This window comes from Miniopterus natalensis, chromosome 8 (genome assembly GCF_054644295.1).
Source record: "Miniopterus natalensis isolate mMinNat1 chromosome 8, mMinNat1.hap1, whole genome shotgun sequence".
Lineage (NCBI taxonomy): Eukaryota > Metazoa > Chordata > Mammalia > Chiroptera > Miniopteridae > Miniopterus > Miniopterus natalensis.
The window spans coordinates 26111199-26137659 of NC_142088.1; the positions used below are offsets into that span (position 1 = coordinate 26111199).

The window sequence follows — 26461 nt, forward strand, 5'->3', positions numbered from 1 at the left end:
AAAGCTGATAGCTCTAGATTCTATTACATTATAAAAATGAAATATATTTTAATAAACACTGCCTTTGTAATTATTCAAAGTGTGTATACATTTTGGGGGGATACTCCGTATGTATATACAATTGGCCCTTGAACAACACAGTTTGAACTCCACAGGTCATATAATTTATATATCTATCTCTTTTCAAGCAGTATTCCAAACCATGGATATACCATGGATATCCATGGATATACCATGATATCCATGGAAAAAGTCCTAGAAGTACAATTGTGGGGTAAAGTGATAAATACTGCCAAATTGCCTTCCATATGAGATGTACTATTTTATACTCCCAACAGAAACAAAGAAGAATGTCTTTTTCCACATCTTCCTCAACATTATTACACTTTCTTAAAACTTTTCACCTGTAACATTTAAAATACTTGAACTTTTTCTGTAAGGATCCAAGAAAAGAATGAATATAGTTGACCTTTGAACAACACAGACTTGAACTGCACGAGTTCACTTATATGTAAATTATTTTCAATAAGTACTGTACTGTTTTTGATGCACAGTTGGGAGTCTGTGGATGCAGAGGGCTGACTATATGCACTGATCCATGCTATTTTTATAGGGGACTTGAGCATCTGTGAATTTTTGGTATTTATGAAGGATCCTGGAAACAATGCCCCGTGGGTACTGAGGGACAACTTAAGTTTTGGGAAAGCCAAATGTTATATGTAGACTTTTGATTGCGCAGGAGGTTGACACCCCTAACTCCCATGTTGTTCAAGGGTCAACTGTATAGTTTTTATAATTTTACTAGTATATACAAGATACATATCTGAAATAGTACTTTCAAAGTTTAAATACCAAGCAAAGATGGATGCTCTAAAAAGTTTTCTTTGGAAAATATTTTCTGATGTTCAAGTTCTTAGGGCTTCTATTGTATTTCTATTTTAAAATAAGGCTTTACCCAAGTATCTTAATTTGAACATTAAGATTAGGTAGACATTTTGAATTAAATAATAAATCAAAATTGGGTTTTAGAAATCTCAATGGTTACTGTTAAGGGAAATCTGATATTTTCTATGTCCAAAAAAAAAAAAAATTATGTGATAGCTAGAACGGTTTTGATTTGTATCATCAGTATCCCCTATTTGTGAAAAGCCTAATTTCCTGTTGTTACTCATACCTCCAAACATTATCTTTCTGGATTGTCACTACTATTCTTCATTGTTGTATAAATCTGAAATTTCCTAATGATTTAATTTGTGGTCTTCACTTACCGAATCTCGTTTAAGAAAATGTGATGACTCATAATTTTTAAATGGTCTTGAGGCAAGAATGTCTATTTTACCTTCCAGTCTTCCCTCCATGGTTTTAATAGCATTCAAAAGAGTCTTCAGAGAGATTCTAGAGTCTCCAGTCTCCTGAGAAGATCTCACAGAAGTAAGGGTAGGTGCAAAGGTCACATGGCGTGTAGAGTATGGAATAAAACTGGGTAAACCAACTGATGTTCTTTCCTTTACACCGGGTCTACAGCTTTCAGGGAATTTTGAAGGCACAGATCTCTCTGGAGATTTCCTTCTTTTTGGAGGCATCACCAATTAAAAATAATAAAATCAACTGAACCTAGAGTTACTTTTCAGAGTCCCCTTTACTAGGATGACAACAGTGTTCTAAATGGAGCCGCAATGGAAAAGATAATGTGAAAGCGTGTTCCGTTGCTTTCAGAATGAAGAAATCCCACCGCCAGAAATGTCCGAGTGAAGCAGCAGACCTTAAACACCCGTAGGAGAGCGTGGCTGATGAGGTGCCCTTTACCAGCAAGTAGAGCCAGGTGGTTGGAACCCTAACGGAATTCCATTTGGAGAGACATTCTAGTTCCTTGGTTACCAAAGGTATACATATACAAGTGTTAAAGATACAGAAATTACACATGCTTAGAGAGTGTCAAAGAAATTACATGCCCAGTAAATCTGTAAATCATTGAAATGAATCACTTTCTTTCAGTAACACATTCCTGGATTATTTTTCGCACAAAATATTTTATATCTTATTTATCAACTTTCTCTATTCATTTGTTAAAATGTTATCAATCTTGCCCTGGCCCGGTGGTTCAGTTGGTTGGAGCATTGTCCCGTACACCAAAAGGAGGTTGTGGGTTCGATTCTTGTTCAGGGCACATACAAACGTTGTGGGTTTAATTCTCTCTCCCTCCTTCTCTCTCCCTCATGCTCCCTCTCCCCCCCCTCTTCCCCCTTCCCCTCTCCTCTCCCCCCCTTCCTCTCTCCCCCCCTTCCTCTCTCTACCAAAAAAAATTAAAAAATGTTATCAATCTTAATAGTCACCATGCTGACAAGCAAGCACCTGCTCTGCTAATACCTCTTTCAAGTAAGCAGTTGGTTGCAGGTGTATCTTGTTGCCTATAATTAAAATAAGATACTTGTTCCTCATGTCTGCTAGTAGTTATGAGGCTCAAATTATAAAAACACTTCCTCTATGAAAGCATTTCTCCATGCTTCCTTTGTAATGTGCTTCCTGTGAATGCTCAAAATACAATCCATTTTGTTTCTGAAAGACATACTTTCTATTCTATAATAAAGTTTATTGAGCACATTTCTAAGCCTCAACTTAGAGCATAAATGAGTTGAATGTCCCAGTTCTGCTTCGGGCATCTTTATGAATTCTTCTATGGCTTAGCAGAACGTTGTACTTACTGTGTGTTTAAAAAATGCTTATTGAGTTAAATGAGAGACTATTCATCTTTCTGGGACTGTATGGTAAGGTGAGGAAATAGGCATCAATTTCTTAAATATCAACATAATTGAACAGCAATCTGTAGCTATTAATCACACCTGAGTATACTTGCCCTCTAGAGCCTTATTCAACTTGCGCAGATGGTCATTCTGTGAGCGAGTTTCAGTAAAAAAGTGTAGCTGTTCTTCTAGCTGTTGAACTTTTATCTAAGAAAAAACAAAAGAATAATAAAAATAAGCCTCATTAATAAGATACATATATGTAGATATTCCACAACGAGAAGATTTCGTGAGTTTCAAAAAAAAATTAGAGAACCATTAAAATTTGTAAAAAGCAATCCTAAGTTTCTCTAATCATGCAAAGAATGCTATTGCAACTGAAATATGTAGCTACTTCAACAGCTAAAAGTAAGCTATGTGTTAGTTACTACATGTTAATTTACATGTACAGAGATAATTCATCTGGTTTCTACTGCTTATGGAAACTCCAAATTAACATGACTAATGAATATAACAGTGAGACTTCATAGGTAATAAATTTGAATTTTAAAGGAACTGTGGTATCTAGCATTCAAACTTTTTTTCAATATGGAGAATTAGAATTGTAAACATGCAAGGAGGAGACAGTCTTGTGTTTTTACTGACAGAATTACAAAAGTTGAATAAATGTAATTATACAAGTGAATTGTATTTTAAAACTAACTCATCAAAATGACTACTCACTTCTTTGTCTTTAAAGAAAATTATCATTTGGGGAAAATGATTAATTATCATTAATGTTTACTCACAAATCTCCAAATTGTATGTTTTTCTACATTTTCTTCATCTTAGTCCCAACTCTCTCATACAAATCAACAACATTACTGAGCCTATTCTTAAATCAGGAAAATTTTCACCCAAAATATTTATTTAAATCAACTTTTTCCTCTCTTGATATCTTGTTTCCTACCCGTGGAGGGCAAACACCCCTTGGATGGAACTACTGGACATTTTAAAGAACTGTTAAAATCTGAGTGCTTATAAGTTTTTTTTGAGATTGCATGAGAACACATTTTGTCTTAGGAAATATCTCTTGAGCCATCAGCAGGATCCTTCTTTCTTTCATATTTGCCTGTTTCTGTTGCTCTTTTCCACAGTGCACAGTATAAAAACATGTGCTGTGGCTCCCCAAAGCCGTTAGTAAAAATTAATCATGGTTTTCATTTAAGGTTCAGAATTAAAATTGCTGCCCCTAAAGGAGGGTATTGATGCAACAATTATTCTCATTTTAAACATAAGCAAACTGTTAACCTATAGAGCCCAATGGAAAATGGACTGATTAACTTTGAAGACTTTCAATTGTGCCTCTCTCCAAGCAAAACACAGAATATCCTTATACCACAATATTTCTTAGGTAATTTACCCTACATCAGCCTCTGGGGTACTCAATAAAATGACCTAAAACTTGTCAGATAGCATGTTCATATTCAAAAGCACTTTAATTTCTACACTGAATTTCTTATTTGGCAGGATTTCTAATTCAGGACATTCAAATGGGAAAGGACATAAAAGCAAATAAATCCTGCTGCCCCCAGATCGCTAGTATTTCTATGTCATTAATACCCAAGCAGTTTCCATAGTTAGCTTATCAGCCAGTCTCAGGAACAGCAGTAACTTAGGTCAAGGTCATATCCTCATATTGTTTCAAATGATCTAAATATATACAGATATGGATGCACATACTTAATATAAAACTATATAAATATAAAAATATGACACTAGAAACTATGAGACAACTAACAAATAGATGGAAAGGAATTCTTATTTGATATTGATATGCTTTGTAAGGCAAGTATTTAAAGTAATGCAATTAATAAATTTTCTAGGTTTTTTCCTTCACTACATATAGTAAATTTGAAATGAAGTAGGACATGCCTACAGTGTTAGCCCCTTCACAGTTTGAAACGAACTTCAGAGTTAAAACAACCTGAACTACTAAAGTGTGAAAATACATTCAAGAAATTGTGATAATTTCAGTGTAGCATAGACTTTTATCTTTTGAAAACCCTTGGCTAATATTCATATAGTAGAACACCAAGCAGCAATTCAAACCAGAGAATTACAGCAACAAGCAACAGGACGACTCTCTCAATTATAATGTTGGGTGAAATAAACAAGACACAAAAATACAGGGTGTCCCCCCAAAATGTATGCACATTTTGAATAATTATTAATTCCAATGGGTTAAATATGAAAATAAAGAAACATCAATTGAGCTATCAGAAAAAGTGTGTATATGTTTTTTGGGACACCCTGTATATACACTGTATTATTATTCAAAGTTCAAATATAGGGAAAATTAATCTGAGGTTTAGAAGGCAGGATGGAAATTACCTTTCTAGGGGATATTGACTGGAAAAGTCTATGAAATGAGTTCTGGGAATGTGCTATTTCTTGATCTGAGTGCTGATCATATGAGTAGCTTTACTTTGTGTAAATTCACTAGGCTGTGATCTGTGTATTTTTCTGTACATATGTTATAGTCCAATAAAAATTTATTAAAACAAAACAAACAAAACCTTTGCCTAATCTCCCAATTAAAGTTACAAATGCAGCTGCTTATAGGGGCTAGGCAACTAACATAATATTTGAATCCAGTTAGTATAAAAGTAGTAGGGCCAACGGTAGAGTAGAGTGAGCCTAAAGCACTCAAACTGACATGTTTAAAAAAATAAAGGATTGGATATCCATCAGACATATCTAGTAATATCCCATCTATTCATCATTCAACTTAACCACCACAACATTACTAGTACAGTTGAAACCTGCTGTGTAGCCTACCTCAACCAAATCTCCTCCCTTGATCCTAGAGTTTGGAGAATGTGGTATTTATTATTTGCATTTCTTTTTAATAATTTTACTATAAATGTATCCCTAAGCAGCATGTAGTATTTAATATTTTTTATACTTGCTTATCACACAGCTATCATCTTGTACTTCCTCTACCCATCTATCAGACTATTCTTTTTCTAAAGATTTAGTTCAAAGTAAATAGAAGACATACACTTCTCAGCATGAGTTTTTACAACTCCCCAGGTGAGTCTACTGTGCAGCTAAGCCTAAGAGCCACCAATTCTACTGGAGTTGGTTTGAGGCAGAACTAGCCATATCAATGGCAAGCTTTCTGCTCTGTGGGTATCACAGGGCCAGAACCCAAAGGCAGCAAAAGGAGAGTAGTAGTATCATCCCACTCACTCAAGTCTATTCTGTTGCCTCACAGTACCAATTTCCAGGGTGATTTCTTTTCAGAAATGTTACAAAAATTTAGCAAAAAAAGAAAGAGAGAGAATATAGGCTCTCTACATTCTCAGTAAATGACCTTGCATTAAATAAACAATTATAATAAAGTTTCAGATAGTCTCAGAATGGACTTTGGCTTCAGAATTTTAGGTTTCAGCATTATAGGATAGGTATGTGAATAGAAGTCACCTAGATTTTAATGCAGTAACAAAGTTAGGGAGGTTCAAAGGCTTGTCCAAAGTTACAGAATTAGTAAATGACAGGCTAGGTCCTCTCAAAATTCAGCAATATTTAGTTTGACAATCAGCATTAAAGTTAGATGACAAAATTCAGAAAATAAAATCTCATACCTGGAGTTTTCCTTTTTCATAGGCCAGTTTATTTTTACTCTCAGTAATTTTTCCCAAGACCTTTTCCACCTTCTGTTGGGCAAGCTGATAAAGCAAAAACAGATATCCATCAGTACCTCCAGGCAAAGAAGGGAATAACCATTTTCCTTTTTAAACAAGTATTTGCACCCTTACCATTTTTATATTAATGCAACCAGGATTCATATTTATTGGCTACTGCCGCCTCTTATCTTTCCCTAGACAGCCAATCATAGTGCTAATATGCAACCTGTTGAGAGGCAAAGGAAAGTGAGTGCCTCAAGAGTCACAGACTTCACTTTTCTTTGTTCATTAATTCTATTTTTGTTACATTAATTATTCCTTTGTAGTTGTGATCCAACCCAGATGTGGGGTGGTTGTATCAGTGGTTACAGAAATACAGTTTGAGGATCATACAGTTCTTGAAGAGATGGGATCTGTGGATGATCACAACCACTTGGACAGTAGGGGATGTTTCAGTTATTATAGTAAAGGACAGAAACTCAAAACACACGTTTGTTTGTTTTTTGCTTTTTAAATATGTCTTTATTGATTTCAGAGAGAGGAAGGGAGAGGGAGAGAGAGAGTCATTGATCAGCTGCCTCCTGCACACCCCCCACCAGGGATCGAGCCCGCAACCTGGGAATGTGCCCTCACGGGGAATCAAACCGTGACCTCCTGGATCCTAGGTCGATGCTTAACTGCTGAGCCAGGCCTGGCCAGGCAATCAATGCTTCTTAAACACCTACTATGTATTAGGCGCTAGGCAAGGGAGTATATTATTAACTATTGTTCTTGCATTAAAAGAGAATGAAGGCAGATGCATAAACAGGTCAATTTCTAATCGATGTAGCAATTATTCTGATATGGATATGCACAGTATGCTGTGGGAACCCCAGTTAGGGAACCCCTTGGCAATGAAAGGAAAAGATGTTAAAAACCTGCCCAGGTCACACAGTAAATGGAGCCAAGGGTTGAAATCAGGACTGCCCGAGTTCACATCTGAAGGGGGTGTGGGGGGGTACATACAACACACACTCACTCGTGTGTATCTATAAAAATCAATAAGAGGTTAAACTACCAGGTAGCTTTTATTGAAAATTTCAAGCGTTAACTCTCAAAGAACAAAAATACACTGCCAGCACTGAACCAAAATAGGTTTAATAGTATTACTAAAATTTTTAAAAAAAATCCTGAAATCTCTACCTCTTTCCTCAGACTCCTACAGCCAACTGAAATACTTCCCAGCATGCTTGGTCAGAGAAGATTCTAGGTGGAGACATACAGATCTGCAAGCTGGAGCTGAGGTGGGTTATCACTGGAAGTCTTTATAAAGAGGTGTGGTCTGCAGGCAAGAATTAACCTTGACCAAATCACTGGCAAGATCTGTCAGTCCATAGTAAGGTACGGCCACAGGCCTGCTCACTGGCAGTGGGGGCATGGAAGAATTAGGCAGACTAAGATGTGGTCTGCCAGAAAGACCAAAAGGAGATGGGTAAATAAGCCCTGCTGAGACCTGGCCAACCAACAAAGAGCATGGATGAATCTTTAATCTCATGGGAGGGAGGACTGGTCTGAGATAGCACCAGGATTTACAGTTAATGCCTCCTGTCACTCCAGTGGGAGTTTAAAGGTCCGCCCCCCCGGGTCAATTCAGATACCAAGAATTCAATAAATGTTAGCTATCTACTATGTGCTTCACATGTATTAACTTAATCCCTGAACAACCCCCTAATAACAGCATTTTCACCCCCATCTTGACTGATTAAGAATCTGAGGCTCAGAGAGGTTAAGAATCACAACCAAGATCATAGCCAAAATTAAAACCTAGGCAGGCTGGCTCTAAAGCCATGAAAATGTAAAAGGATTTATACTTACTCTGTAATTTTTCATAGTTGAAGTAATGAGCAGCTTATGACACAGTTTGAGAGAATTTAGCTCAGAGTAAGATAAACTCATATTAGGGACTTCCATGGAATTTCCAAAGATTATTTGCATGTTATAGAAGCAATAATTAATTTTTTCAAGTAGTGAAAAGCACATAGGAAATGTATTAGCTGCTTCACAGACCAATCATCTCTTTAAATCCCCTTTACCACTTGGAGAAGATGTTTTAAGAACTCTACCATTTATCTGTAATGCACTGACCTTCTAAAATAGCTTTTAGAAATCAGACTTACAACTGATTACCTAATGGATGAAACTGTCAGGGGGGAAAAATACAAGTTTCTTCCTCATAATTTATAGAAGAGTAGATATTTTTAAAACATTAGAAACATTTGTGCTTTTCAGCATTATGGATCATCTGTGTAGGCAGATGTTTAATAGCTGCCTTAAATCTTGTTTTCTTAAGTCCTCCGTTGTGTGAATGCTGTAGGGATTTATGCCTCATTTAGCATGAGTTTTTCAGGATTTACCACAATCATTAAAACACAAGCAAATGAAGAAAACCCATCTCCTGACCAGATCTCTCTTAAAACTCATTAGTCAATAATTCCTACTGCAGACTGACCTTTTTATACCCACCCCATGGTAATCAGATGTGTCTTGCTGAAGTTCTCGGCAAGCCAACTGCTCTGCCAGGTCCTTGTTCTTTCCCTCCAGAGCCTGCAGGCTTTGGGTTAATGCATTTATGTCTACCTTTAAAAAAGCAGGAGAAAAGAAGCCTATTTACTACCTATAAATAGAGATCTATTTATGCCAGATTCAAAAATATTAACTTACTTTAAAAATGACATTTGCAACTGTAAAATATAAGGTATCTTATGAACATGTTCTCCTGCCTTTATATTTGGGTATTTTCAATCCAATCGCTCTGTGATGATTTAAAAAATTTTTTTTCTTTTACATTTTTTCAACTTTTCTAGTTGTCTTCAGCAGAAGGTTTTATTACAAATTACATAGTTCACATTTACTAGAAATGGAAGTCTTTCTGGTAGTCGGCATTTATTTAAATATTAATAACTACTCAAACTCATGAAATTCTTATATACAAATCTAAAAAATATGTCCAATATTTGATATGCTGAAAATTACAAAATACTGATGAGAAATAAAAAAACTAAATAAAATAGAGAAATAATTCATATTCACATATTAGAAGATTAAATATTGCTAAGATGACAATTCTCTCTAATCCCAACTACCACTGTGTGGGCTAATTTACCAGCATCCACCCTTTGTTGGGGTCTGGACTGTGGGGCTATATAAAATATGCCTTATAAGAAATACTAAAGGGAGTTCCTCAGGTTGAAATAAAAGGGCACTAGATAATAACTGGAATCCACTTGATGAAATAAAGAATACAGTAAAAGTTTTAACACAGGTACATGTAAAATATATATAAAAACATTTTTTATTTGTCACTCATTTGGTTACCCATAAATCAAAATTATATAGTAAAAGAAAGGACAAGGGAATTAAAACAGTGCACTAGAAATATCATGTAATACAAAAGAAGGCAGTCATGAGAAAAAGAACAAAAAGCAAATTGTGAAGTAGCAGATGTAAATCCCACCTATCAGTAATTAAACACTCTGACTGAAACAGAGATAGACAAAATTAATTTTTTAAAAAGGTCCAACTTTATGTGTTTATAAGAGACACATTTTGGATCCAGAGACACAAATGAATTCAAAGTAAAAGGATGAAAAAAGATGTACTATGTAAACAAACCCAAAAAGCACTGGAGTGGCTACACTAATATTAGACAAAATAGACATTAGGACAAAAATCTGTGAAATAAGGGCATTATATATTGAAAAAAGGGTCAATCCTTCAAGAAGATATAACATTTATAAATATACCTGCATCTAACAAGAGAGCCCAAAAGTACACTGAAGCAAAAATTGGAAGAACTAAAGGGAGAAATAAACAGTTCAACAATAATATTTGGAGATTTCAATATCCCACTTTCAATAATGGATAGAGCAACCAGACAGAAGATCAGTGAGGAAATAACTGGCTTGAATATCACTATAAAGCAATTACACCTAATGGACATCTACAGAACAGTCCTCCCAACAACAGCAGAATATACATTTTTCTCAGGTGCCCATGCAACATTCTCCAGGATATGCCATATTTTAGGCCATAAAACACTCTTAGATTTGAAAGAACTGAAATTACACTAAGTATGTCTGCCAACTACAATGGAATAAAATTAGAAAGCGATAAAAGAAGGAAATTTTGGAAATTCACATATATGGGACAATTAACACACTTAAATAACCAATGGGTAAAAGAGTAAGTTACAAGGAAAATAAAGAATACTTTGAGATGAATAAAATGAAAACACAGCATGACAACACTTACTGTGTTCAGCTAATGCAGTGCTTAAAAGGAATTTTATAGCTTTAGACACCTATATTAAAAAGGAAGAAATATCTCAAATGAAAACCTAAGCTTCCCTCTTAAGAAATCAGAAAAAAGAAGAGCAAATAAGACCCAAAACAAGCAGAAGGAAGTACATAAAAAGAATTGGAGCAGGTACAGAATAGTGAATAGAAAAACAGAGAAAATTGGTAAAACCAAGTTGGTTCTTGAAAAGATCAGCAAAATTGACAAACCTTTAGCTCTACTAACCAAGAAAAAAAAAAAGAGGACACAAGTTACTAACATTAGGAATGAAAGATGGGGCATTAATACTGATCTTACAGAAATAAAGAAAAGGGGTTACCATGAACAAATGTATTCCAACGAACGGATAACAGATGAAATGAATTCATAGAAACACCCAAATACTGAATGATTATTTTAAAAAGTAGAAAATTTGAATAACCTATAACAAGGAAAGAGACTGAATCAATAATAACAGTTAAAAACAAGACAAATCAAAAATTTCCCACAAAGAAAAACCAGATGGCTTCACTGGTGAATTCTATAAAACACTGAAAGAAGAATTATCACCAATCCCTCACGAACTCTTTCCAAAAATATAAGGGGAGGGAAAATTTACACAATCATTTTAAGAGGCCAATATTACCTTGACACCAAAGCCAGGCAAAGACATCACAAGAAAACTACAGAATAATATCCCTTATTTATACAGATAAAAAAATCCTCTACAAAATACCAGCAAGCTAAACCCAACAACCTATAAAAAGGATTATGCACCTGAGCAAGAGAAATTTATCCCCAGAATTAAAGCTTGATTCAGCACTTAAAATCAACTAATGTAATATACCATAGTAATAGAATAAAGGACAAAATCCACCATATTATTTTAACAGAAACAGAAAAAGCACTTGTCAAAATTCAACACACTTTCATGATAAAAATTCTCAACAAACTAGGAACATAAGGTAGTTTTCTCATTCTGATAAAGGACATTTACCAAAAGCCCTCAGCTAACATCATACTTAATGGTGACAAACTGAAAGCTTTCCCCCTAAGAAAAGGATGTCTGCTCTTACCACTTCAATACTGTACTAAAGGTTCTAGCCAAGTCTATTACACAAGAAAAAGAAATAAAAGGCAGCAAAATTGGACAGGAAGAAATAAAGCTACCTCTATTTGCAAATGACACAATATTATATAGAGAAAATATAGGATATCCCAAAAAATGTATACACACACTTTGAATAATTAATTATAAAGGTGGTGTTTATTAAAACACCTCTCATTTTCAATATTGAACCATGAGCTGTTAAAGTATGTATATATTTTTTGGAGAGACCCTGTATATCGAATATTGCATTACGATCGCAATATTCCCCAAACTGATCCACAGATTCAATATAAGCCCTATCAAAATTCCAGCTGCTGCTGCCTTTTTTTTCTTCTTCCAGAAATGGAAAACCTAATCCAAAACAATCTTGAAAATGAAAGTTGGAGGACTCGCATATCTCGATGATTTTGAACTTACCACAAAGCTACAGTAATCAAAACTGTGTGATACTGGCATAAGGACAGACATATAGATCGATGTAATAGAACTGAGAGTCTAGAAATGTATCTACGGTTAATAGATTTTTTTTTTTACAATTAATTGATTGATTCCCCCCCTCCCCCAATGGAAAGAAAAGTCTTAAAAAAATTATGCTGGGACAACTGGATATCCACAGACGAAATAATGAAATTAACCTCTGCCTAACACCATATATAAAATTAACTCAAAATGAACCTAAACATAATATGTAAACCTATAAAATTCTTTGAATAAAAAGCAGGTATAAATCTTTGTGACCTTGGGTTAGGCAACAGTTTCTCATATGTGATACTTCAAGTACAAGCAACAAAAGGAAAAAAAATATATAAACTACATAAAAATCTAAAACTTAAAAAAGACAATCCATAAATTGAGAGAAAATATCTGCAAATCACATCTGATAAGAGTCTACTACCCAGAATATCTAAAGAACTCTTACAACTTAACAATTAAAAGACAAAAAACCCTGTTTAAAAACAGGCAAAAGATCTAAATAGACATTTATCCAAAGAAGATGTACAAATGGCCAATAAGCACACAAAAAATGATCATTATTAACATTAGGGAAATGCAAATCCAAACCACAATGAGATACCACTTTTGCACCCACTAGGATAGCTAGAATCAAAACCCCCAAAACAACAAGTGCTAATGAGGATGTGGAGAAACTGGAATCCTTGTACATTGCTGGTGGGAAAATAAAATGGCTGAGCACCACAGAAAACAGTCTGATGGTTCTTCAGAAAATTAAGCCATACATTAACTTTCCATATGACACAGTAATTCCACTCCTAGGAATATAACCCAAAGAACTGAAAACAGGCACTTAAACAAATACACGTACATATATTTATAGCAGCACTAATCACCACAGCTAAAAGGTAGAAACAATACAAATGTCCAGTAACAGATAAATTGTGGTATATATGTGGGAGTTAGAAGCACCACCTCTGTGCAGTCGAAAATCCATGTATAACTTTTGACTCCCCTAAAACTTAAGTTGTCCCTCACTATCCACAAAGGATTGGTTCTAGGGTCCTTGTGGATGCCAAATTCCACAGATGCTCAAGTCCCCTATATAAAATGGCTTAGATCAGTGCACATAGTTGGCCCTCTACATCTGTGGATTTCCAAACACAGGTCAAAAACAGTATAGGTATTTATTGAAAAAGATCCATGTATAAGTGGACCTGTACAGTTCAAACCTGTGTTGTTCAAGAGTCAACTGTATATATACACAATAAATATTACTCAGCCATTAAAAGAAGTACTGATACATATAAACAATGTGAATGAACCTAAAAAATACTATGCTAAGTGAAAGAAGCCAGACACAAAAGATCACATATTGCAAGATTATATTTATAGGAAATATAAAGAATAGGAAAATCTAGAGCGTGAGAATGCAGACTGGTGGTTGTCAGGCTGGGGGAAGGAAGGGATGAGGAGTGATTGCTTAAAAGGAGTGAGGTTTCCTTTTGGGGTGATGAAAATATTTTGGAACTAGATAGAAGTGATGGCTGCACAACATTGTGAATGTACTAAATGCCACTGAATTGTTCACTTTAAAATGGTTGATTTTATATTATGTGAATTTCACCTCAATTAAAAAAAAGATACTTCATATCCACTAAGATGGATAGAATAAATTGAAAAATTTTTTTTTGATATTCAAGTAAAAATTTATTGACTTTAGTAAGAATTCTTACATATTTAATACTGTTTCTAATTTATCATAGGAGTTACTTCCCAAAACTGTTCATCACAGCTGGATTGAAAGAATATTTGGGAAATGTGGCAATGTTGTTTATATAAATAGACGACACTGTAAGTCTACTAGAGATCCAAAGACATTTGCCTTGTGGAATTTGGAACAAAAGAACAAGTATCAAAAGCAATTGAGGTAGGTCTAGAATGTTTTTAGTTTCAGAAAAAGTACATCCATCCTGGAATCATGAACATCCTTTAACATTTTGCTGAAACATTTTGCTGAGCTATGAGAATGGGTGACTGCTGTTTGTGTAATTTAAAAAAAAATAGTAGAAGTGAGGATGTGGAGATACTGGAATCCTCATACATTGCTGGTGGGATTGCAAAATGGTAGTCACTTTGTAGAAGTTTGGCAGTTTCTAAAAATGATAAACAGACTCATCACATGACCCAGTAGTTTCACTCCTAGGTATATACCAAAGAAAATTAAAAACATATGCTCACCAAAAAACTGCAAAAACATTCATTGCATTATCATTAGTAGCCAAAAAGTGGAAACAGCCTGAATGTCTATCAGCTGAGGAATGGATAAACAAAATGTGGTATATTCATACATTAAATATTATTCAACTATAAATAGAATGAAGTACTGACATATGCTACAATGGATAAACCTGAAAGCATCATGCTAAGTGAAAGAAGCCACACCAAAAAGGCTACATACTGTTTGATTCTATTTATATGAAATGTCCAGAAGAGATAAATTCAGAGACAGAAAGAAAAACAGTAGTTGCCAGGGGTTGGGGGTAGGGAGAATAGGGAGTGACTGCTAATGGGTCCTGGGTTTCTCTTTGGAGTGATAGAAAGGTTTTAGAATTAGATAGTGGTGATGTTTGCATAAACTTGTGAATATACTAACCACTGAACTGTATATTTTAAGAAGGTGAAATTTATGGTATAATTATATCTCAATAATAAAAGGTATTAGAACAATCAGACCTGTACCTGACAATAACATGAACCTTGAACTATACCTTGAATGATATACAGAAATTAACTTGAATAGGATCATAGGCCTCATGTGAAACCTAAGACTATAAAACTTCTAGAGAACAACAAAGGAGAAAATCTTTGTGATCTTAGGTAAACATTTCTTAGATATGACACAAAAAGTATGATCTATAGAATTTTAAAAATTGATACACTGAACATCAAAATATAAAACTTCTGCTCTTTGAAAGAGCATGAAAAGACAAGGCATAAAATGGAAGAAAATCTATGTAACACATATACCTGGCAAAAGGTGTGTATAAATTTTTTTCTTAAGAATATGAAACTATATTTTAAAATCTCTGAAAAAATCAATAGTAAGGAAGCAAACAATTGAGTTAAAAATGGTTAAAAGATTTGAAGAGACAATTCAAATTGTGGATGGCAAATAAGCAGATGAAAAGATGCTCAATATTATAAGTCATTGGAGAAATACAAATTACAGCCACAATGATATACCACTACATGCCAGTTATATGGCTAAACCAAAAAGCACTGATAATACCAAGTGTTGGCGAGAATGTAGAGAAACTGAAACTTATATATTATTGGTAGGAATGCAAGATGATACACATCCTTTGGAAAACAGTTGAGTAGTTTGTTATTCAAACATATATTTGTCATAGGATCCAGAAATCCAATTCATATTTACCCAAGAGAAATAAAAATATATGTTCATATGTGAATATTTATACAGGAAACAACCCAAATGTCCTTCATTTGGCAAATGGATAAAGAAACTGTGATACATCCATATGTTGGAACACAAACTATGATACAACGTGGATGAATAACAAATGCTTTGTGCTAAATAAAAGAAGCCAGACTTAAAATGAACCATACTGCATGATTCCATTTATATTATATTCTGGAAAAGATAACTACAGGGACAGAAAAACAGATTAGTGGCTGCCAGGGGATGTTGCCAGGGTGGAGGAAGAGGTTGATTATAAAGGGGCACAGGGAATGTTCTGGGATGAGAGCAATGTTCTATATTTTGATTGTGGTGGTAATTACAGGCTTGCATGTGTTTGCCAAAACGCATAGAGCAAAACACAAAATGAGGGCGAATTTCACTATGTAAATTATAACTCAATAAACCTGACTTCAAAAAAAATCATAGCTCTATAAATATACGTTAAAAATATCAATTTAGACCAAAAAATAGGACTCTGTAAGCATTACCATTGGCCTAATACAACCCCTCTAATAAGTATCTTTTAGTCCCATCACCTTACATTTAACCTACATTAAGACAATTGAAATCAGACAGGCAAAATAATACCGTATTTATTTATTTATTTATTTATTTATTCTTTTTTCTTAACATATCTTTATTGATTTCAGAGAGAGGGAGAGGGAGGGAGGGGGAGAGAGAGAGAGAGAGAGAAACATCAATGATGAGAGAGTCATTGGGGATCGAGCCCGCAATCCGGGCATGTGCCCTGACCCGGAATTGAACCTTGATCTCCTGGATCCTAGGTCAATGCTTAACCGCTGAGCCACGCCCAGCTGGGCATAATACCGTTTTTAAATCACACATATACAGCATATACCTTAGCCATGTAACATTCACTAACATTTTTAAGCAGAAAGCATTAATGAATTTAATAGTAACCACCAGTTTTCCAAAATTTAAAAAGCATATTTGAGGCCAAATTAACACTTATCAAGTCCTTACTGCAAGTTAGTTTTCATTCAATTATTTTTTTATGGTGAACTATTTTCAATTTACTCGATATGAGTGATTAAACAACAAGGGACACGTGCCAGCTTGGTGAATGGTATTTGAGCTTGGTCTAAGAATTCAGCTTTTTTCCTGTTCCCAATTCTTAAGTTAAAAGTTCACATATATATGGTAATACAAATGCTATTTAAGTTCAGTCAGAAGCCAAGGAATAGTCAGGGCTTGATGTCTATATTGACATCTGTTGCTAGACTTAGTGGACTTATTGTCTGGGGTAGGCTAATTCTTGATGCTCTAAATATATTCTCTAGATAACAGTGGTGCATAATCTTAACTCTTCAAATTTTGAAATGCAAGCTACAATGTTTTAAAGATTGTTTTCTGCTTTACTTTAATAAGAATTGTACTTGTTTTTCTGGCCATTCTGTCTTTTTAGAAGCCAGAAAAGGGTACCTTGCAGATAAAGTAGGAGGTGCTGATATGTACTTAGGAAGCCTAAGTTAGTTTTTTTAAAACAACAAAACAGCATCGTCAGCAATTATCCCTTTGCCTCCCACAAGCCCATTAGCTCACTCTCAGGGGACTTCCTGGCTAAACTACTCAGTGAACAGAAGGGCCAGAGGCAGTGATGACTCACTGGCAAACCCAGATGCTCAACAAGCGAACCTTCCCCATAAGCAGACTTATGCTTCAGTGACTGGAGAGCTCTGAGTTGCATCTAGCTTCTTGGCTTCTCTATTCCCCCACACCTTGGTATTCCACAAAATTAGGAATCTTGTCATTAAGATAAGCTGATACAGAAGGCAGTGATATGGAAGAAAATGAAATATAGTGAAATAAAATGTGGAATACCTTGTTTTTAGTTAATTCCTTTTCCAAATTGCATTTTTCTTGTGCTATTTCTTTCTCTGTTTTATTAACCTGCCCAAAGGGAGAAAAAAAGAAATGGGTCAATGTTAAAGCAGCTGACAGGCTCTACTATAGCAGACACACCCTGCATGTCAATTAATACCTACACTGCAGAGATAGCACATCCTCTCAGAAAAGGGGCCACTCAGGGAGTCTCTGAAGCAGAGCAGACTTCACAAATAGCCCTGAAATTAGAAAGACACGTCTGCATGTCAGACTCTGCTAGTTCCTTCCTAACTAGGAACACAGGGCTAGTCCCCCTTACCCTACATTATTTTACTCCTTCAGGGGAAATCAGTTTTTAAAATCTGACCCCTAAACTAACATGAGGATGTGTGTGAACTTAGTTAACATTCACTAATGCTGTATAAGGTTATACTATTTGGCACAGACTACTTCATATGCTAAAAGACATAGATTAGCCACCTAAATGTTTCTTTAATGGGCAACTCTGACAAACTGCATCTGGGTTGTATTTCTTATCTTTTGCACTTAAAATACAATTTTAAATCAAGATGACCACCACAACCAGGAGCTAACACAAATCTCCCTCTACCTACCTTTCTCTGAAGTCTGTCTTTCTCCTCTAACAGAGATGTCTTCTCTAGCAGCAATGCTTCAAGTTCACCTCGCAATCTTGCAATAGTTGATTCTAGCAACTCTTTTTGCACTGCTGTCCTCTTCTCGGCATCCTGTGCCTTCTGGATACACTGATTATGCTCAAGGATTAGATGGTCCCTATAGGAAATGACCAAGGAGATGTGAAAGCTAAATGAGAGTTCTTTAACAGAAAGGCTAAATGTTCTTATTGAACATATCTCTTGCCCGAGAGCAGTTATCACAATGTTGTAACAAAACTAGTTCCTTAAGGGCAGTCTTTTTGTGGCAGCCCAGCAAATGCAGAATTAAGTGTTTTCATCAAAGATAAGAAATACAGCTGTACCAGTGGTGCTCAGTGGTTAGAGCATCGGCCTGCACACTGAAGGGTCCTGGTCAAAGGCAGTACCTGGGTTGTGGGTTTGCTCCCCATCCCAGTTGGGGCGAGTGCAGGAGGCAACCAGTGGATGTGTCTCTCTCACATCAATGTTTCTCTCTCCCCCTCCCTCCTCCTTCCACTGAAAAAGCAATGGAAAAAAAATCCTCAGGTGAGGATTAACCCCAAAAAAAGATAATTAAAAAATACAAATGCAAGAACAAAGATGCATAAAAAGTTGCACAATTTACTTACAGATGTGTTTGGAGTTGAGTTTTCTCAGTCTGAAGATTCTGCAGCTCTTTTGTGATACTGGCATGAGCTGCATCCAGCAGTAAGTTTTGTTCTTGAAAGGTCTGTGTCATCCTTTTCTGTTCCACCTGAGTGTTAGAAGTAATATTAAAACCTGAGATTCCAGAAAGTCATTTGATAGGGTTTCACTCATAACTGATCAAAGATACTGACTTAGAATAAAAAGACAAATGATATAAGTATATATTTAAAACCTCTTTTTAAAAAAATTTATTTTAATGCTCTTCTTTGGCCCCACCCTAACTTGACCAAAATTCTATCATTTTATAGCTTTACTAGCCAAAAAAAGTCAAGATTCACTATTTACCAGCTTGCTGCAAAATTCATAAAAGTCCTAAAGCGAGCATATTTTTAGACATAAAATTTGTATTAAGAATTATTTGGGTACTTTAAAACTTCAATATAATACATACTTTCTTTTAAAGTAAAATACTATCAATTATATAAAGTGAAAAGCCCCCTCCATTGCTGTTGCACCTCACTTCCCTCTTCCAAATAATCCCCTTCTCCAGGGAAAAATCACGTACAATAGTTTGATGTGAATTCTTTTGAGAATATCTAAAATTGCACTCAGATACTGTTATTATAATTGTTTTTGCACAATTTATCTTCTTTGGCTCACCATTTTGGAATTGTCAAAATATTTATATATATATATATATATATATATATATATATATATATATATATATACACACACACCCTCTCTACATATAATTTATAAAGCTTTTGCAGATATAGTACATATTAACAATTACTTTTCTAAACACATTTTAAAATAGTTATTTGACTGCAAAGCAAAACTTCACACCTTCATACCTGGTAAAAGGGAATCCCACTTGTGTAATATTCCAGAGTTTTAAAGTGTTTGTGATAGTGTTACATATGTGACAATGTTTGTCATAAAGAGAGCACAGCAACACTATGATCCTAACATTAAAGTGACCAAATTGTCCTAACAAAAAGTCCTTTTAAGTGACTACCTCATAGAGCCCTATTAGAAATAACTTGTTTGCCTGCATATTTGTTGACTTTTCTCTGTACATATGCAAATATATGACATCAATTAAATCTGGGAACAATCCCATAGAAAATGGTTACACAGAACTCCAAAATCCAGCAAACATTTATTAGGTACCTATTGTGCTATTTGCTGTAGAACATACAAAGAAGTATAAGACATAGCCCTTGATATTGAACAGCCTATAAGTTTATAAGAGGAAAGAAAGGTATATACTATTTAAGGAGTAAATTAGAAAGCAAAGACAAAGTGTAAACTAGTGCATGATTTAGCAGCATATATCATACACTTGTATGACATAGGAATTTGGAGAGTGAAATGAGAAATGTAGTCAATTTGATAATTCATAGATGACACAGATCTTATGAAAATTAAAATTTGGATGATGGTAATGGTATGAATTTATATCATCAGGATTAATCTTGGTTCTCGGTTCCTTAACTGAACAAAATTAAGTAAACATATAAAAAACTAGAGAAATGAGAAGGCTTACCTGTACTTTTTCTGATGTTTCATGAAGGGATATTATTTCAGACCTCAAATATGCATTTTTTTCATGTTCCTTGTTGAGAGACATCTGCACATTCTATAGGGGAAAAAAACTGTCTCTCTTTTTTTTACATGTAAGATCTATTACATGCCAGCATTATTCTGATACCAAAACCAGACAGACATTACAAAAGAAAATTACAGGCCAATATCCTTGAGGAACACAGACGCAAAAATTCTCAACAAAATATTAGCAAACTAGACTCAACATTATAACAATAATGACCAAGTGGGATTAATCTCGGGGATGCAAGGATGGTTCAACATCCAAAAAAACCCACCTGTTCTGTGTTTTGACCAATACCAGTTCAAGTTCCAATGATATACTTAGATAAATATCTTATAATTTAAAAAAATCTTGATATCTTCAATTCTCAAACTTCTCATATCAAAACTATTAAAAATACTTTCATATTGGAATTCCACCCAGAAAAAATTTACCTGAAACCATAACATATTTACCTAGTATCCTTATGTCAAGAAAGTTCTATTCTCTAAGATGAGATACTTATTAGTTTATATTACATACACATTTTCTCTATTAGCAGTAAGATCTTGTGATTTCAAAGAAATGCATTCAATGATCTCCTAAAGTTATAAGTAGGTGAAGATATTTTCATCAAAGAGCACCTCAGGGTGGAGCAGAAGAAAGCACCTTTGCTCTGTGGGGAAAAATAGCTAGTTCTCTGAGATGAGAGAAAGGTGACAGGACTGTATTGCCCTGGCTGGGTAGCTTAGTTGGTTAGAGTGTTGTCCCTATACGCCAAGGCTGCAGGTTCGATCCCCAATCAGGGCACATACAAAAATCAACCAATGAATGCATAAATAAGTGGGACAATAAACTGAACTTTCTCTCTCTCTCTCTCAAATCAATACATTAAAAAAAATTTTTTTAAAGAAATGTATTAAGATACAAAAGTAGCGATATTTCATTTTTTCCCATTTTTTGTTGTAGTAATTATACCTAACGTAAAATTTACCATTTTAACCATGTTTAAGTGTACAGTTCACTTAAAAGTATTTGTTTACATTTAAGTGTTAAATTCAGTGGCATTAAGTACATCAACATTATTGTGCAATCATTGCTACCAAAAAGTAGTTACTATTTCTAACATTTCATAAAAAAGTTTCTTTATAACAATTAGTTTACAATAGGCATAAAATGCAAAGTCTCATTATTTTTGCCAGTTCGCCTTTTTAAACAATAATTGCATGAAATAATTTATTTCCTAACATCTGGTTGACAGCAGCTCTGAATATGCAATTCACACAACCTTTTTTTTAAATAATGATTTTAGAAGAACCAGGAGGACTATAAACCAGCATGAGTGAGAAAATAGTACTTACTAAAATGAGGAAAGACCATCTCTGCACTCTCCAACCTCAAAACTTACCTTATTTTCTTCAGCCAACTTGGAAATGAGGTCATCTCTAGAAACTAAAAACAAAAAGTTCACATAACTGTGGTAATAACAACTTAGTACAAGTACATGGTATGTTTTTCCTTAGAAGCTTTGATTTTCTTTCTTTCTTGTTTGTTTGTTTTTGGTTGTTTTGTTTTTTTGTCTGTATTTTGTGGAAATAAGGAGAACACAAGTATTACTATCACATTTCTTACAGAAACCAAGTCAGGGAATTATCAAGAAACTAGTCCAAAGTCATGTGCTATGGTAAACGAGGTCCCATTTTACTCCATGCGTAGATGATGATGAATCTCAGAGATTTTAAGGCAGAGGGGGGGCACATGATCCAAAGTTTTATGTTACAGAGATCACTCTAATAGAGGCTCAATAAAGACAGGAAGATCAGTTTAGTAGCTGTGGCAGTGACAAAAGTGTAAAACAATCAGAGCTGGCTCTAAGGTAATGACAATGGGGATGCAGAAGGAGAACAGACTTGTGAAATAACCAGCAGGGATAATTGTCAGGACTTGGATGATGACTGGTGGGACAAAGGCAATAGATGAATCAAGGAAAATATCTACTGTTCAGACTTGGGCAGCAGGTTGGGTGGTGGACACTTCAACTAAATAGGGGACACAGGGCAAGGGGCAGGTTTGGGGACAGAATGAGCAAGGAGGATTGTAATACTTGAAGTTTTCTTCATGTGTTTTGCCTATCTGCAAGGCATCCACATATAGTTGTTTAGTTGGCAGTTACATTCCATCTGGAGCTCAGGAGGAGGATTTTGTGTGGAGAAAAAAGAATTGAAACTAAAGATAGAAATAGGGGAATAGTTTGGCATTGTACATTAGTAACCAAAAGATGTAAACTCTTCTGAGTAATGTTTTGGCTTCATAGAAAATTCATAACAATCTATTAATTTTGTTCTACCTAAATATTCTAAAACCAGAAAATTACAAAATACATAAAAACTCACATTTTATGTAGGATATACACAGAAAACTTCTATTTGAACACCCGAGTCCAAGACTCATTTTGAATAAGTAAATTCTAATTTAAAATATGTGAAGGCCCAGATGCCGTGGCTCAGTGGTTGAGCATCGACCTATATGATCCAGGAGATCCAGGTTCGATTCCAGGTCAGGGCACATGCTCAGGTTTCGGGCTCAATCCCCAGTAGGAGGCATGCAGGAGGCAGCCAATCAATGACTCTCTCTCATCGTTGAAATTTTATCTCTCTCCCTCTCCCTTCCTCTCTCTGAAATCAATAAAGACATATTTTTAAAAATATATCTGTGCAGGATCAAAAAGATAAACTGTAAGATCTACTTTGAAAATTCCACTAATCAAAGAATGAAAAGAAAGTGTTTATCTTACTTGGGAGAACAATTTAATCACTTTAATTAGTGTGTGTTGGGGGATATATATGTTTATTGCTAATAAACAATAAACAATTACATTTTTAAATTCATTAAAGGAAATGTCTAAAGGCATTCCTTTTATTAATCTAGTTAGCATAACTATTTATATCCTAAAGTAATAAAATTGGATTATGTAAAAAGTCTGTTATTCAATATGAAGCATATAGTAGGTATTCAGACAGGCTTCCTCTTCCTCATGTTTGAATTCCTGGTGTTTTAATCTTCATTTTTCACAGCTATCCTCTTTACTGTGGGTCCTCGGATAGAGCTTTTTATTCTTTAAAATGGCTTATATTTTCTTACCTTCCTCACAAGGTCTGCTGTGAAGCTCAAATGAGATAATGTGATAGCACTATAAAATGTAACATATTTTTGTAGCCATGCAACCATAGGAAGACAGAAAATTATCTTGGGGCATTATCAGTGAGAACTTCACTGAGTAATTCACTACTCAACAACTATAAGGAAAAAGGGTACTTTCTGCTAAAAGCTGTAAGTCGGAACACTGAATGGATTGCTCTTTGCTCTGTTTTTATAATTTTCATTTCCTTTCTGGTATTCCCTGCCCTGCTGCAACCAGAGGGCAGAGAGGGCACACTGGCAAGACTGGGTTTGGAGTTAAAAGATCCAGGTTCACCATTTATTCCTTCTGTAACTTTGGGAAGCACAAATAATTCTGCATGTTACATAAGATTACTGTGAAAGATTGTGTAAACCACAAAGTGTATTCATAGGTGAGGCACTGCACTGTAACTCTTTGTGATCTCTATAGCCGAGACTCCTTGAAAACTGCTTTACAACTCATTAAAAATAGTAATATGATAAGGGGTGATGGGTTGAAAGAAGCATGACTGAGCAATCTGGGATCAAGTCTAGACTCTTCCGCTTCCTAGCTCTGTCACCTCTAAGGACTCCACACATCTGTAAAATGAGAAGATTAATCTAATCTCTAAGGTACCTTACATCCATTTCTATAAATACAAGTTAACCAAAATAAATTGGTAACTTGAAGAATGATGAGTCTGACATGATAAATGGTTAGAATCCATAGGTCAGTAAAGATTAATGGATTTATTTCCTTATTAATATATTCTATTATCTAATATTCAATCTAGATTTCTAGAAACCAAATGTTTCCAAGTCCACAAACGCTTAAATAAACCTGAAAAAAAGTCTGAATAAAGAATAGTTTACAATTAAGAAGGTCACCAGCATTCTCTTTTCTCAGTGCCACAGACAGAAAGGAAATCAGCCTTTTTTTACCTTCAGGCCCATGGGAAATACTGATAACACTGGCCACTTCAAGAATTTGTGATCTTAGGAGTTTTTGCACAAAAACCTCAAAAAACTAACAAAAGTGTAATTTCTAGCATCTATTTTCATACTTAGGTTAGACTTGAGCTGTGAGATAGCAGTCTCCAACTCTCCTTTTTTTTGTTGCTCCTGTGCAAGTAGTTCTTGGGTGTTCTGTATAGAACTGCGTAGGGATAGGCAGTTTTGCTGCAAAATTTGCACCTGAAATTGCATAAGAAAAACTCCTTTTCTGTAAGGTACAGATTTCTAATAAACTACCATATAGCACATGTGTGAGGCAGATTTTCTAACCTTAACATCACTGGAGGAAGAAGGGGAGTTTATACTTTACAGTTAAAGATCTCAACAGAGGGCAGTGTCTTATAGCAGCAGTGCCATCCAATAAAACTTTCTATGCATTCTCCAGCACAGCTGTCACCAGTCCCAAGTGACTGCTGAGCTCTTGAAATGTGGCCAGAGTGAGTGAGAAATTGAGTTTTTAACTGTATTTAATTTTAACTAATTTAAATAGCCACATGTGACTAGTGGCTGCTATACTGGCAGTCAAGTTATAGCAATAAAGGATCACTTACAAATTTCTTAAGAATCCTTTTTATAATTCCATTGTGAAGGACAGCCATTAAAATAATAGGTTTAATAATAAAGTTATTAATTATTAAAGTTAAAATTAGGTTAAAATAAAGATTATGTATTCCAATTGTAGGTATTAGGGTTTGGAATCACTAATTGCCTTGGGTAGTCAGAACTGAAAATATTCTAAGTTACACGTAGGTACTCCAAATAACAACGATAAAGGCAAAAACATTATATTAAAATAAATAATGAGAATTGAAAACAGACATGTAAACACATCCCTGATTATTTTACTAATTGGTATTCTTTGCTTTAAGTAGTAGCTCAGTTTAATCTTTATTTTCTATCCAATCACATACACATAACATGAAACCAGGGTAATGCCTTCTAAGATCAGGCCCTGTAATAGAGATTATATGATGCAGTGGGAAGGATACTTTCCTAGGAGCTAAGCATTCACCTCTCCAAAGCCTAAGGCAAATTAACTTCTCTGGTCCTTAGCTCCCTCATTCATAAATTGAGTGTCAGACTGAATGACATCAGATCCTTTCTTATTTTGCACTAAAATATTTAAAATTGTAGTACACAAAGACAAGTTAATAATTTAATAAATCTAGAGGAAATGATCAAAACTATAGGTTTATAGGTAAAATTATCAGCTTTTTCCTTTGGTTTCACTTTCCTAACATAAATAAGGATAAAAATATCTCTACCTGTTTTCGTTCCACCTCCACTGCTGACCCCATTTCTTGTATTTTGAGTAGCATGGCTGATCTAGATTTCTCAAGAGAATCCCTGAGGCACTTTTCCTGAGACAGCTGTCTCTTTAGCTACAGAACAACATTGCAGTTAGGCAAGACCAACAGAATATCATAGCAGTTTAACAAAGATCAAAATCACTATGGAAAGTTTGCCAGACATGCCACCTCACCCCCAAACATTCTTCGTTAGTTTATGACTACTCAGAAGCACGCTTTTGTTTTTCCCTAATGGGTAACCTAAGGAAGACAGTCAAATTTGTTGTCCTTGTCCTATAGTGTAAGTCTGTTTCCAAAATTGCGGGTCAAGCCCCGCCAGGCGTGGCTCAGCGGTTGAGCATCGACCTAGGATCCACGCGATCAGGGTTCGATTCCTGGTCAGGGCACATGCCCGGTTGTGGGCTTGATCAATGACTCTCTCATTATTGATGTTTCTATCTCTCTTTCTCCCTCTCTTTTCCTCT

The 26461-nt window shown here is 35.0% G+C and overlaps 1 protein-coding gene and 1 long non-coding RNA gene across 3 annotated transcripts in view; one reads left to right on the top strand and one right to left on the bottom strand.

Moving 5' to 3' along the window:
- Positions 1–26461, bottom strand: part of CCDC150 (coiled-coil domain containing 150) — a 48486-nt gene that overhangs the window by 14329 nt on the left and 7696 nt on the right. The window contains exons 6-15 of one of the 2 annotated variants that reach the window (XM_016218764.2): positions 25953–26069; positions 24738–24867; positions 21923–21966; positions 20473–20565; positions 18902–19026; positions 18234–18411; positions 17617–17685; positions 8915–9028; positions 6371–6454; positions 2841–2948 (exon numbers count right to left, since the gene is read on the bottom strand). In XM_016218764.2, the coding sequence (XP_016074250.2) occupies positions 2841–2948; positions 6371–6454; positions 8915–9028; positions 17617–17685; positions 18234–18411; positions 18902–19026; positions 20473–20565; positions 21923–21966; positions 24738–24867; positions 25953–26069 (1062 nt within the window). Of the gene's footprint in view, positions 1–1268; positions 2027–2840; positions 2949–6370; positions 6455–8914; positions 9029–17616; positions 17686–18233; positions 18412–18901; positions 19027–20472; positions 20566–21922; positions 21967–24737; positions 24868–25952; positions 26070–26461 lie in introns of those variants that run through there. The other variant, XM_087819688.1, reaches the window with a different exon arrangement.
- Positions 1859–14806, top strand: LOC107541695 (uncharacterized). Its single transcript, XR_001603639.2, has 3 exons — positions 1859–1883; positions 7607–7695; positions 14057–14806. It is a non-coding gene; the product is annotated as an uncharacterized LOC107541695 (long non-coding RNA).